This window comes from Triticum dicoccoides, chromosome 1A (genome assembly GCF_002162155.2).
Source record: "Triticum dicoccoides isolate Atlit2015 ecotype Zavitan chromosome 1A, WEW_v2.0, whole genome shotgun sequence".
Lineage (NCBI taxonomy): Eukaryota > Viridiplantae > Streptophyta > Magnoliopsida > Poales > Poaceae > Triticum > Triticum dicoccoides.
The window spans coordinates 385,607,609-385,619,808 of NC_041380.1; the positions used below are offsets into that span (position 1 = coordinate 385,607,609).

The 12,200-nt window shown below is 46.7% G+C and overlaps 2 protein-coding genes across 2 annotated transcripts in view; one reads left to right on the forward strand and one right to left on the reverse strand.

The window, feature by feature from the left end:
* LOC119353253 overlaps window positions 1–1,262 on the reverse strand; it is a 3,024-nt gene extending 1,762 nt beyond the window's left edge. Inside the window, exons 1-3 of the mRNA XM_037619850.1 lie at window positions 515–1,262; window positions 184–422; window positions 9–103 (exon numbers count right to left, since the gene is read on the reverse strand). Of these exons, the coding sequence (XP_037475747.1) occupies window positions 9–103; window positions 184–422; window positions 515–1,262 (1,082 nt within the window). The remainder of the gene's footprint in view (window positions 1–8; window positions 104–183; window positions 423–514) is intronic.
* A 5,157-nt stretch (window positions 1,263–6,419) lies between these two features.
* Window positions 6,420–8,154, forward strand: LOC119275064 (probable xyloglucan galactosyltransferase GT19). Its single transcript, XM_037555845.1, has one exon. The coding sequence runs from the start codon at window positions 6,453–6,455 to the stop codon at window positions 7,809–7,811; it is 1,359 nt and encodes a 452-aa protein (XP_037411742.1). The 5' UTR covers window positions 6,420–6,452; the 3' UTR covers window positions 7,812–8,154.
* Window positions 8,155–12,200: the final 4,046 nt, after the last annotated feature.

Genomic DNA, 12,200 nt, shown 5'->3' on the forward strand with positions numbered 1-12,200 from the left:
CATTTAACTGATTATCCACGTCAATTAGCATTATATCATCCATCTCTCTCTGCCTATCTCTTAGAAAGTTATGCAATATGCAGCAAGCATTAATGACACGGATCTGCGAGATGGTATTATTGGCGTGTTAATAAAAAACTAAAAATAAACGGAGGCTTGGTTTTGCAAAATACTATGTGATACCTGATTCCGTATGCGAAAAAATGAACTAGTCCTCAAAATAGCCCATCTCATCTTTAGTAGACCAAAAGTTCTCTCTATCACATTCCTAGCTGATGCATGTCGCAGATTATATAACTCTCTTGGAGTTTGTGGGTTATTTCCATTAGCCGCCCATTCTTTCAAATGGTACCGGACTGACCGGTATGGAGCAAAGAAGCCCGGACCATTAGTGTACCCAGCATCTACAAGGTAGTATTTTCCTAATGTTTGCAAAAATAACAAGTATTAGATATTATATTTACATTGAAATATCATAACTTAGTTGTTCTACCGTACCAAGACGGAGAATTACCATGTGGAACTCTAAAAGCGTCTTGTCGTGACATTGCATCTCGCAACACTCGTGAATCAGATGCAGAACCTTCCCATCCAGCTAAGACATACAAAAACTTCATATTCCGGTCACAAACACCAAGCACATTAGTGGTCACATCTTGCTTTCTATTTCTGTATCTGCCTTGCTTGAGAGCGGAAACACGGACATCAACATGTGTGCCATCTAAAGCTCCTAGCCCATCTGGAAACCATTTCCATCTACTATCCTCGGGCTGCTCAGCTGAAGGGGTTGGTAGCTTTATAAACTCATGAGACAAGGAAAGGACAGCTCTTAAGATCTCATTGAAATGCCTACTGATGGTCTCGAGTGCCCATCTGTACGTGCTTTCAATTAACCGGTATTTCATCCCATGGCTTAGCACTAGCAGAAACATTGTGACTGATTCTTCAACCGACACATAAAATGTGTCCCCCAAACCACATCTTTCACGCAAGATAGCGCACAGGTCCACAAAGGACCGTTTAGTTAGGCGCAAACTATCAAAACAGTGCTTGTTAGAACCCTGATAAATTGATCTAAGCATCTGCTTTCTAATCCTAATCTCCGCCTCATCCTCACTGAAATCATCAAGCTCTCTAATCTTCCTCTGACAATACGTGTGTTGAACTATCGCGACAACCGACACAAAAAATCCAGCAGCTGCCCTCTTCCTTTTCTTTCTCCTCTCATCGCCATGCAATGTGTTAATGTACAAGTCCGACATCTATATTAAGATGAAAATAACAATTGAGAAAGAACTCAAGCTCGATTACTAGTGATACACAAAAAACTCATGCTTATTACTAGTGATACACAAAAAACTCATGCTTATTACTAGTGATACACAAAAAACAGATGCAGTTGCTTGTCAAGAAAGCTTAGATGGAGGAAAAAGATGGGCAAAACCCAAACAGGGTTTATGCTACTTTCTGTTCCACTTTTGTCAGGTGGATGAACAGACCTGCGCCCCCATACTTTTGCAAAAATAGATCATAACAAACAAAACCATCAAGCATTAGAGTTTCACATAAAAATAAGCTTCAATCGCCATACGATACAATTGACACAGTCTTATTGAACATGCTATTGACACTCTCTCCTAAAACGGAGTGAATCAAAACTATCCTGAACTTGTATTTCAAAACATTATGCTCAAGTATCTAGCTTCAATAACAAGCCCGAATATAAAAATTAGCTCAGTCTGGAAAAAACCCAGTCTGATTCAGACAAAAAATCAGTATGCAAGCACACTGCAATTGTTCTATACTGAATTCAGACAAAATAATCAGTGTGCAAAACGCATTAAATTCAGAGATCCATTTTGTTTGCATAGAGGGGACGCCGACACGCTGACCACGTACCACAAAAAGGTCGATCTTCCGGGGTGTGGAGCTGACCGACCGTGGGCTGGCGGAGGAATCGTCAAGAAGTCGATCTTCTGTCCGGATCGGGTGGCTGGATGGAGGTGGGTTCAGGTTAGGGTTAGGGTTCAAGCAGAAAAGATCCACCAGAGAGAGGGAGGGGGAGAAGAGAGGTGGAGGGAGAACCTACCAGGATTTGAGAGCTCGACGACGGCGCTGTGGTCACCGGAGGCAGCACACCATCAAACAGAAAGCTTCGCGTGTAGAAGGGACGGGGGAAGAGAACTCGGGGAGAAGCTCTTCACCGGCGGGAGGGTGCATCACCGGCGGCTGAGAAGGAGGGGCTCATGGCGGCGGCGGTGGTGGGCGGCGGCGGCGGCGGCGGCGGGCGTCGGGGTAGGGTGGGGGAAGGATGCGAGAGACGAAGGCGTCGGGGTAGGGTGGGGGGAAGCGAGCGAGTGGAATCTGGGAGAATGACGGGCGAGGGGCTGGGATTTGGGCCTAGGCCAAGTTTACATCCTCTGGAATCTTAGAATGAAATCCACCCTCAATTCTGTGGCAGCCAAACAAGTATATTCCGGAATTCGCAAATGAAATCCATCAAATCCGACCCAAATGATGGGTACCAAACGACCTGTTAGGGAATTTCGTAAAATGTCTATGTTTTGAAAAATTGTTCATCTCGTAGAAGTTGACGTGTTTTCAAATTTTCTTCACGGAGTCGAGAAAAATCACATTTATGTAATTTGTTTGCAAATTGAAAAAATGTTCAGTTGGATTTCATAATTTTTTGTGTTTTAAAAAAATGTTCATATTTTCGGGCCTTTTTCAATTTTGTTCTTGTTTTTTTCAAAAAATGTTCGTGTTTGAAAAAATGTGTATGTTGTTAAATGTTCTCATTTCAAATATTGTTCCTTTTTTTTTACAAAAATTGTTTGAGATTCCCATAAAATGTTCGAGTTTGTAAAGGTTTGTTAGCAAATTTTGAAAATGTTTGTTTTCCTAAATACTCCCTCCATTCCAAAATATAGTGCACCCGCGCTTCCCGAGGTCCAACTTTGACCATAAATTTAACCAACGAGACCAACTGCGGCGGGAGAAAAAATTATATAATTGAAACTTCTTTCGAATACGAATTCACTGATATAATTTTTGCTCCCGCCGCAATCGGTCTTGGTAGTTAAATTTACGATCAGAGTTGAAGCACGGGGATAGAGGAAGCACTACATTATGGAATGGAGGAAGTATATTGCCATTTGTGTAAAAGGAAACCACGTTCGAATTTTTAAAAGAAGTTTATTTTGGTTCCCCTCCTATAGTTCATATTAACTTTTTTTAGGTGAGTTTATATTAATTGAGGTACCATTTTAGACAAACAAGTCAGCGAACACATTCTCTAGCGATGTGGATTAGTTTCTGGAGGCCGTGTGTTCGATACCATTCACACACGTTTTGGGGAATTTTTTGCGAGTTGTTCTCTAAATTTTGCCGTTGTCATTCCCTTCTTTAGGTATCACGTTGCAAACCTTGCATTGGAGTGAGCCTGTCTTTGTTTCTTTGTCGGTTTTTATTGGTTTTCTTTGTTTGTTTTGGTTCTCATTCTACACTTTTCCTATACGTCAAGAATATTTTTCTAATATACATTTAATATTTTAATACATTTTCAATATTTTTTCTCTACATATTTTAAATAATTTTTATATACAATATTAAAAAAGTGAATACATGAGCAACTTGTTTTTAAACAGATTTGAACACTCTGAAATGCCTGATTAACAATTTTCAAATACAAGGTTAATACTTTAAATTCATGGTCAACATTCTTTATACAAATTTACCATTTTTTAAATGATTGATTAATATTTTCTGAATACATAGTCAAAAATCTATACACATTTAACCCAAATGCTAGAAAGTGCAGCCGTGCTTTTCCATTGTTGCAAGCGCACGCTGTCTTAGTCTTCCGATCGAGGAGACTGAATTAAAACTAATCCAATTGTGCAACTCACATAGAGGAATTAACGTGCAGGAAAAGCACCTTGTCTTGCGCATGCCTCCACCCCGTGATTTCTCAGCAATATCCCACGTGCATGCATTTATTTGGGGCTTCAAAAAATTTGAAAACCCGTAACTTCTAATTTGAGCATCGGAATTCAAATCCGCTTTCATGGTTGTGTTTCTCGCGATCTTCAAGACTAGATCCCGTATGAGTATGTTTCGATGAATTTTTATTTAGAGCAACTTTGGGTGCTACGGAGACAATTTTAGTGCTATAGGAAAGCAATTTTTTATTAGTGTGCGTAATATGATTTCCTATCACCCCGCAAAAAAATTATGACTTCTTATCATCGAAAATCAGTTCGAAGCTGGCTACCATGACTACCAAGTTAACTAGTTTCACCTTTAAGTTTCTACCATGGCTAGCAAGTATTCTACGGTTACTAGTTTCGTCTCCAGGTTGATAGTATTGAGGTAACCTAGTTTCCGAGGTAGGTTAACATTATCCTAAGCTGTCTGCCATAGCTAGCAAGTAGCTTAACATCATTTTTAGTTGCATACAACACTTTTCAGTATGGTAAGCAACTTAGTTTCATAGATAGACAACTTAGTAACACTGATGGCAACTTTGAATGTATTGTAGGCAACTGAAATAGCAATGGCAGGCAACTAAGTATCATCGGTAGGCAACTTAGAGAAAGCAATGATAAGCAACTTCACAATATTGTAGGCAACTATTTTACAAAGTTAGGCAACTGAGCAGTAATGGTAGGCCACTAATTACCAATAGCAGGCAACTGAGCATCAATGGTAAGCAATTTCATCGTATTTATAGGCAACTAAGCATCAACTATAGGTAACTTACCATTAACAATAGGCAACTGAGCAGCAATGATAAGAAAGTTGGGAAAATTCACACGTACATATGGTGTAGTGAAGTTGCTTGTATGTGGCACTAAAAGTGCCTCATGTTTTGTGTGTGTTTCCTCATTTTTATACAAACCAACGTAATAGGGAGTTCTACTACGACAAAAAGAAGAAGTTGCCTCCCTATAGCCCCAAAGTTGCCTCCATTGCACCTAAGGTTGCTCACAAAAAAGTTTGAAGAAACCTACCCATATGGGATCTAGTTTTGAAGAACTCATCGTGACATACCCAACGGTGAAAATGGATCGGAATTTCGATCCTCGAAACAAAAGTTATGGCTTTAAAAAAAAACTAAACCCCAAATAAATGCACGTCATAAAGATCTTGGTTGATTTCCTTTTTGGATCTTTGTTTGTTACAGAATCACATAGTTATGCGGCAGACTAGATGGTTTCCTTCCTAGAAGGGAAAGTGTGCCCGATCACACGAACGAGCATCTGGGCGCTCCCTAGCCACGTCCCACTTAGTAGTTTTCAAATGTTTTATTAGCATTTCTCAAATTCTTGATTAATTTTTTTAAAATACATTATCAATTTTTTTCGTACACATTATACTTTTTTCTATACACGAGAAACATTTACTGTTTACACGTTTCACATTTTTGAAATGTTTGGTTAACATTATGTTCAAATGCTTTTATGTAAAGTGTTTTTCTAATATATCTATTTGAAATTTTTGGCAATATAAACAAAAATAAAAAAATATAGAAGGAAAACAATATTGGGAATATTTGACAATATAAAAAATAGTAAAAAAAGTAAAGCAAAAAAGTGAAAAAAAAACATGAAAAAAAACCGAGGTTGTGGCCTCCTGCCTAGGTCGGCCCATCTCGCGCATCCTTCAAGCGGGGCTTCCCTTTGTCTCATGTGAAGCGAGTGATAGAGGCACCCGGGAAATCACCTAGTAATGCCTTACCTGGCTTTGAAAGGATTCGGGCTCTAAGGAGCAATGCTGGATCAACAGACTGCTTACTAAGGCTTTACGGATCAATCCAACATGGTGCTATCTGATTGGACGTTGTTTGGGGTACCTGCCCCCCTCCTGAAATTTCGGGGGGGGAGGGGGGGGGTTAGTTTGCACTCGTATTAGCACCATAATGGTCCGTTGTTCTATTCTTTTTGGGCTTTGAGCTAGTTACGACCTTTCTATGTGTGTAATGAAACAACCTCCTGACAGTATAGCTGGCCGGGCCAATCACGCCGACCCACAAGCACGCCGGCACGGCCCGCCATGGGGCAGGCACGACACAGGCTAAACGGGTCGTGTCTGGGCCTCGAGGCTCGGCACGCGGGCCAGCACGACACGACCCATTTATTAATTTTTATTTTTCCTGATGTGTGTGTGTGACCTAAATTACAGCCCAATAGGCTGAAAAACATGCGGCCCGGCGTACTAAACGTGCCACGGGCCGGCCTGTTTAATAACCAGGCTGTGCCCGGGCCGAGGAGCGACACACGTGGGCCGGCACGGCATGGCCCGTCTATTAAACGTGCCACGGCGGGCCGTGCCGTGCCAGGCACGATTGGCACGGGGCGGGCCCGTTTGGCCAGCTCTGCCTGACAGTTACACGAGAACCCCACTCTGTGTGTGTCTCTCTCACTGACTCGCCCCACTCCCCCAACCCCAAGATGCCCAATTCTCTCCTGCTTCTCCTCCTCGTCCTCCGCGCAGTCGCCGGAGACGCCGCCGCCGATTCAGCAGACCCCTGCGCGGGCCGTAGGATCCACATCCGGGACTTGCCCCCGCGCTTCAACACGCATCTCCTCCGCCACTGCGACGCCGCCTTCCCGCTCGCCGACCCGTCCTCGTCGGTCACCTCTGCGCCGACCTGCGAGTCGCTCGCCAACCACGGGCTCGGCCCGCGCACCCACGCCCGCAGCCGCTCCTGGTACCGCACCGACGCGCGCCTCCTGGAGCCCTTCTTCCACCGCCGACTCCTCGAGCGCCGCTGCCTCGTCGCCGACCCGAGCCTCGCCGACGCCGTCTTCCTCCCGTACTACGCGGCGCTCGACTCTATCCCCTACGTGCTTGACCCCTCGCTCCTCAACTCCTCCGCGCTTCACGGCGCGTCCCTTGCCCAGTTCCTGGCGCGCGACCGGCCTCAGATCCTGGCGCGTCGGCACGGGCACGACCATTTCATGGTCCTCGGCGGGTCCGCGTGGGACCACTCGCAGCCGCCGCACGCGGAGCCCCGGCTGCTGGGCACCACGTCGCTGGTCAGGCTGCCGGAGTTCGAGAACTTCACGTTCCTGGCGCTGGAGTCGCGCTCGTGGCCGTGGCAGGAGCACGCGATCCCGCACCCGACGTCTTTCCACCCGGCCTCGCTCCCGCGGCTGGAGGCTTGGCTCGCGCGCGCGCGGCGCTCCCGCCGCACCACGCTGATGCTCTTCGCCGGCGGCGTCTCGCGCCCGTCCAGGCCCAACATCCGGGGCTCCATCCTCGCCGAGTGCGCGAACCGCACCGACGCGTGCGTCGTCGTGGACTGCTCGGCCGGCAAGTGCTCCCACGACCCCGTCCGGTACATGCGCCCGATGCTGGGTGCCAAGTTCTGCCTGGAGCCGCCGGGGGACACGCCGACGCGGCGGTCCACGTTCGACGCCATACTCGCCGGGTGCGTGCCGGTGTTCTTCGAGGACGCCGCGGCGAGGCGGCAGTACGGCTGGCACCTCCCCCCAGGGCGGTACGACGAGTTCTCCGTGTACATACAGAAGGAGACGGTGGTGCTCGGGGGCGTGAAGATCGGGGAGACGCTGGCGGCCGTGCCCGACGCGGAGGTGCGGAGGATGCGGGAGCGCGCGCTGGAGATGGCGCCCAGGGTGCTGTATCGGAGGCACGGGAGCACCGCGGAGCTGAGGGAGGCGGGCAATGACGCGGTCGACCTAGCCGTGGACGGCGCGCTCCGGAGGATACGCAGGCGGGCTCGCGCGCTGGAGGAAGGCCAGCCGGAGAGGATATACGCGCAGGAGGACGACAGTGTCGACGCGTAGGACTACCAAATGTCAAATGAAATGCTCTTGAAGACATTCTCTTGGTCCGGATTTGGGCATTTCTATATCGTGCACTCCGCAGTTTACCTGCATCTTTCGCTTTGAAGAGTGTACATTTGCTATGTCATCCACGACCACGAGATTAGTTCTTGTAAATGTGGGCAAGTCATTTGCATTTTCAAGTGTTGCTATAGAACTAGACTACTGAACGAAGTGGCTAGAAGGAGAATAGGATGGTTGAAGTCTGTATTTTTATGGTTTAATGCAAACTGGTCGTGATCACATAATAATTCTTTTTGTAGTAGGTATTTATTCCTCAAAAATAGTGTTACTGCTAATACAATCTCTTTGACGCTGTCTGGAACACGGTGCTACCTCTAGATCTCCCTGCTATTGGACCTTACAAGGTAGCAATTGACATAAGTATTCATATAAGCCTGGATATATTTTATGTCTTTCTACGTGATTCACATAACAAGTCAAGCAACTGTGCATATTACTCTTTCTTAAATTCTGAGAAGTATTTTCCACTGCAACTGAATAAGAACATGCCATTGGTTTTTGGGTTAGAGTTAGGGCAACTTCAACGCGCCGATGCAAACGGACGTGTTTTTTGTCCGCTTTTCGTCCGTTTGAATCGGCTGAAGGTGTGCTGTTCGGTCGTGTCCGCTCAAATCTACCCGATGCGCCCAACAGGCCGACACCTTTTCGTCCACTCATCTGAAGCAAATTTAATCTAAAATAAGCCAGCTCGACCACTAGGATGTCTCTCGACCGCTTCCTTTGCGCCCAGGTGGATGACCCGCCGACCACAGGTGTGGCGTTGAGGTCGGTGGCCATGGCCGTGGGGGTGGTCGGCGCGATCACGCTTCCTTTCGACAAGCAGTCCCCGGGCGAGGTGGGGAAGCGGGACATGGCCGGCTCGTGCGGCGGAGGAAAGACGTGTGTCTGCGGCATGGTAGATGAGCGCGGCGACTCTGACAGGGGCGGACAGGCAGCCGGTGAGCCCGTGTTCGCCGCGGCCATGGCGGGGCGACAAAAATGGCCGACTCCGTGCGAGGAACCGTAGCATGGCGAGCGCCCGCTGCATGGCCTTGGTGAGGAGAACTTCATTCTCCTTAATGGCGGTCTCTTGTTGAGCGGTGGCGGCAAGGGCGGCCGCGACTTCCTTCTCTTTTTTTCTCCTTCTGGACCCTCCTCCGGCCAGCCCTCTTCTCGGACTGGATGGCCTTATGCGCCGGCATCAACTCCTTCTTGGGCACGGGGTGGACGGCCTCGCCGTCGCCCATGGCATAGGAGAGAGCGGCGACGGCGGTGGGGTTTGGCGCGTCGGTCATGGTGAGTGGGCGGGAGGTTTTGAGGAGAGACAGGAGGAAGATGGGGTGGATGTGCCACCGACGGGTTGGCCATGGGGAGGATAAGGGCGGACGGCGCACGCGTTCACACCAACGCAAACTCGACCCAAATTCTTTTTTCTGAAAGATCCAGCAATTGCTGACATTTCATTTCATTAGCAGGAAGCAGTGGGAGAAAACATGGGGGGGGGGGGCGTTCAGGTCCTTGGACCAGACACGGGAGTGGTGTTCGTCATACAGCAACGGACCAGAGATTTCCGGCCGTGAAAAGAGGAGCAAAACTTATTTCTCACGGTGGATCCCAGAAGGGGACTCGACCCAAATTCGGATTGGAAATAGGTTACGGACTGACGAAAAATGTATGCACGTCCATTTGCATCGGCGCGTCTAGCCGTTGTTTGCCCGTTTTGATCCAAACGGAGCGGCACGGACAAAACACGGCACGTTGGAGTTGTCCATCTTGCCATGGGAAAGACCGTACCTGGTACTCCCTCTGTCTCAACATTTTTGTCTTAGATTGAAGGAGTACTATATTTTAGGACGGAGGGAGGGAGTACTATATTTTAGCAGCAATGCCATAGTTATCTGTTGCAGACTCATCTTGCAAGAGAATAAGACGAAAGAAATTGCAGGTTAGTTGAGTTGGGATGGGGGATGGGGCGGATTCTTGGGTAGTTTGGTTGGGAATTAAGAGCATCTACAACCGCAATCTATAAATTTAGGCCCTCAAACATCCGCAGACGTATGTGATCGGGGGGCTCTAAATTTTGTCATTTGTAGCCATAAACCTTATTTTCAAAACACCTGATACACGTAAACACATGCTCGTCGATCAAATTGGATGTTAGTCTGTATTGGGCCGGCGGGGCTCTTTACAAACACCATATAAATTGATCGTACCTAAGATTTTCATATACATATCGAGCGGCAGGTTTCAGGGTTTAGTCTCACCTCGCCGCATGAGGAGCGGTGCGACCGATTAAATAGCCTCATCGTCCAGAAGCAATAAGCTTCGATCATCATTGCACCGCTTATGAAGCATATTGATTGTCACTATTAATATTCTCTGCTTATCATAGAAAAGATCAATAGTCATTGTCTATATTCTTTAATATTCATGGTATATATCCTTCACAAATGGAATAGAAGATGAGGTTAACGACTTAGGAATGGAGAAAATAAGGCAAATGACTTAGGAATTTCTTTGGGATCAAATGAAACCAAACCAAGGTTGTCAAATCCGTTAACGATCTTTTTTAGACTTCACAGTGGAGAGGGCTTCCGAAATCATTCATACTCTTGCATCTATGAAACCCATAAATGACAATGAAATGAACAATTTAGGAATGGTTGATCCAGGGCCGGTCCTAAGATTTTAGGGGCCCGGGGCGAAAAAATTTACCCGCGGCCCTTTATAAACCAAATGATAATTACCATATGCATGTTTACATATTTTTAAACATAAGTTACTCTTAATGTTTTATCGATAGAGTGCAAAACCAGCATGTCAACTGAGTTCCATGATCTAATTATATGATTATATTAAGTTTACCTTACTTTTGTCAAGATTGGGACAAGTTTCATGCGTATATTTCATAGTTTGCCACACAAAAGTTACTCTTATAATGTTTTATCGATGAACTGCTCCCGGTGGCGTGCAGCTAGAATTAGATTTATAATTTGCAACACTAAAATTAATTTGGCCACCTAATTAGATTAAAGCGACCATGCTTCTCCAATTAGTTTCAGCTCGACTATCATAATTAATCCATGGATCCCAGTCATTCTCTCCCATTGTCTTTCATCAACCTCCAACAGAGCAAGACTGATTAGTCAGAAGGACAACTAGGTCCAACTCTTCTTCTCCGCTAATTCACTAGCTCTCCTATTTCAGCCACTAACTAGTCACATATCTAACCTAGCTAGCTCTTGGAAGATGAATCAACACGATGCTTACCCGATCTGTTGTTCAAAACTGCCTGTTGGGACCGGCGGGCGGTTGTGTTGTTACTCCTGTCCACGGGGATGAACAAGAAATTACCAGAGCCGCCGTTGGAGGAGGAAGTATCAGGAAGGCGTCCGTGGGAGGAGGCTGCGGCGGCGGGGTCGCCCTCGAGGTTTGGGGAGTCCTGCGTGATATGTGGTTTGTCGATCGCTTATGTCATCGTGCGCGGGCCCAGGAGAGGCAAACGGAAATTCCACGAATTTAGCGCTCACTGATTTACTTACCCCTGCTCCATGTACGCTGCTGCATGTACACGCCGTTGTATCTAAAATTAGCCCAGAATCATTTTTTTCACGGGCCAAATACAACACAGAGCACACATACGTGAGGGCCCCTCTGTCTCAGGGGCCCGGGGTAGCCGCCCACCTGCCCCACCCCCCCTCAGGGCCGGGCCTGGGTTGATCTCGCAAATATATGTAATTATCTTTTGCCTAGTGCGGAGGCTGAGGATGAGGAGGATTCGGAGACTACAGACACGGTAGAGCCTCTCCTGACGGAGGGTGCAGTTTCTGTCGTGGCCGATCCTACTTTCCGGCAGGGTGTTGAGGAGAAGCCCAAACGGTCCTGGAAGCAGAAAATGTATCCTACTTCAGCAGTACGCAGAAGTGCTAGAGTTAAGCTTAAGAAAAAATTTCATGATGATTTATGAAAGGACTCTTCTAGAATAGCAGAGGTCTAACTGATTTGGCTAAACAAAGATTCTTAGCAGAGACAACGATAGAACAACAACTAGACTTTATTGCACTTTTGAAAACTGGACGAGATAATTTCACATCACAGTTTCTTCAAACTCTCTCCAATGGTATCGATTTTGACTGGCACATCTTACTTCCTAGAGGAAGATCCGACGGGATTTTATTAGGAGTACGGTGTGAGACGTTAGATGTGCTTAATGTGGTTCAGGGAGACTTTTCGGTTAAATTCAGGGTGCAATCAAAACTGGATGGGTTCCGATGGTCTCTAGTAGTTGTCTATGGGGCATCACAACCTGAATTCAAACCTGACTTTCTGGCCGATCTGGTGCGGATT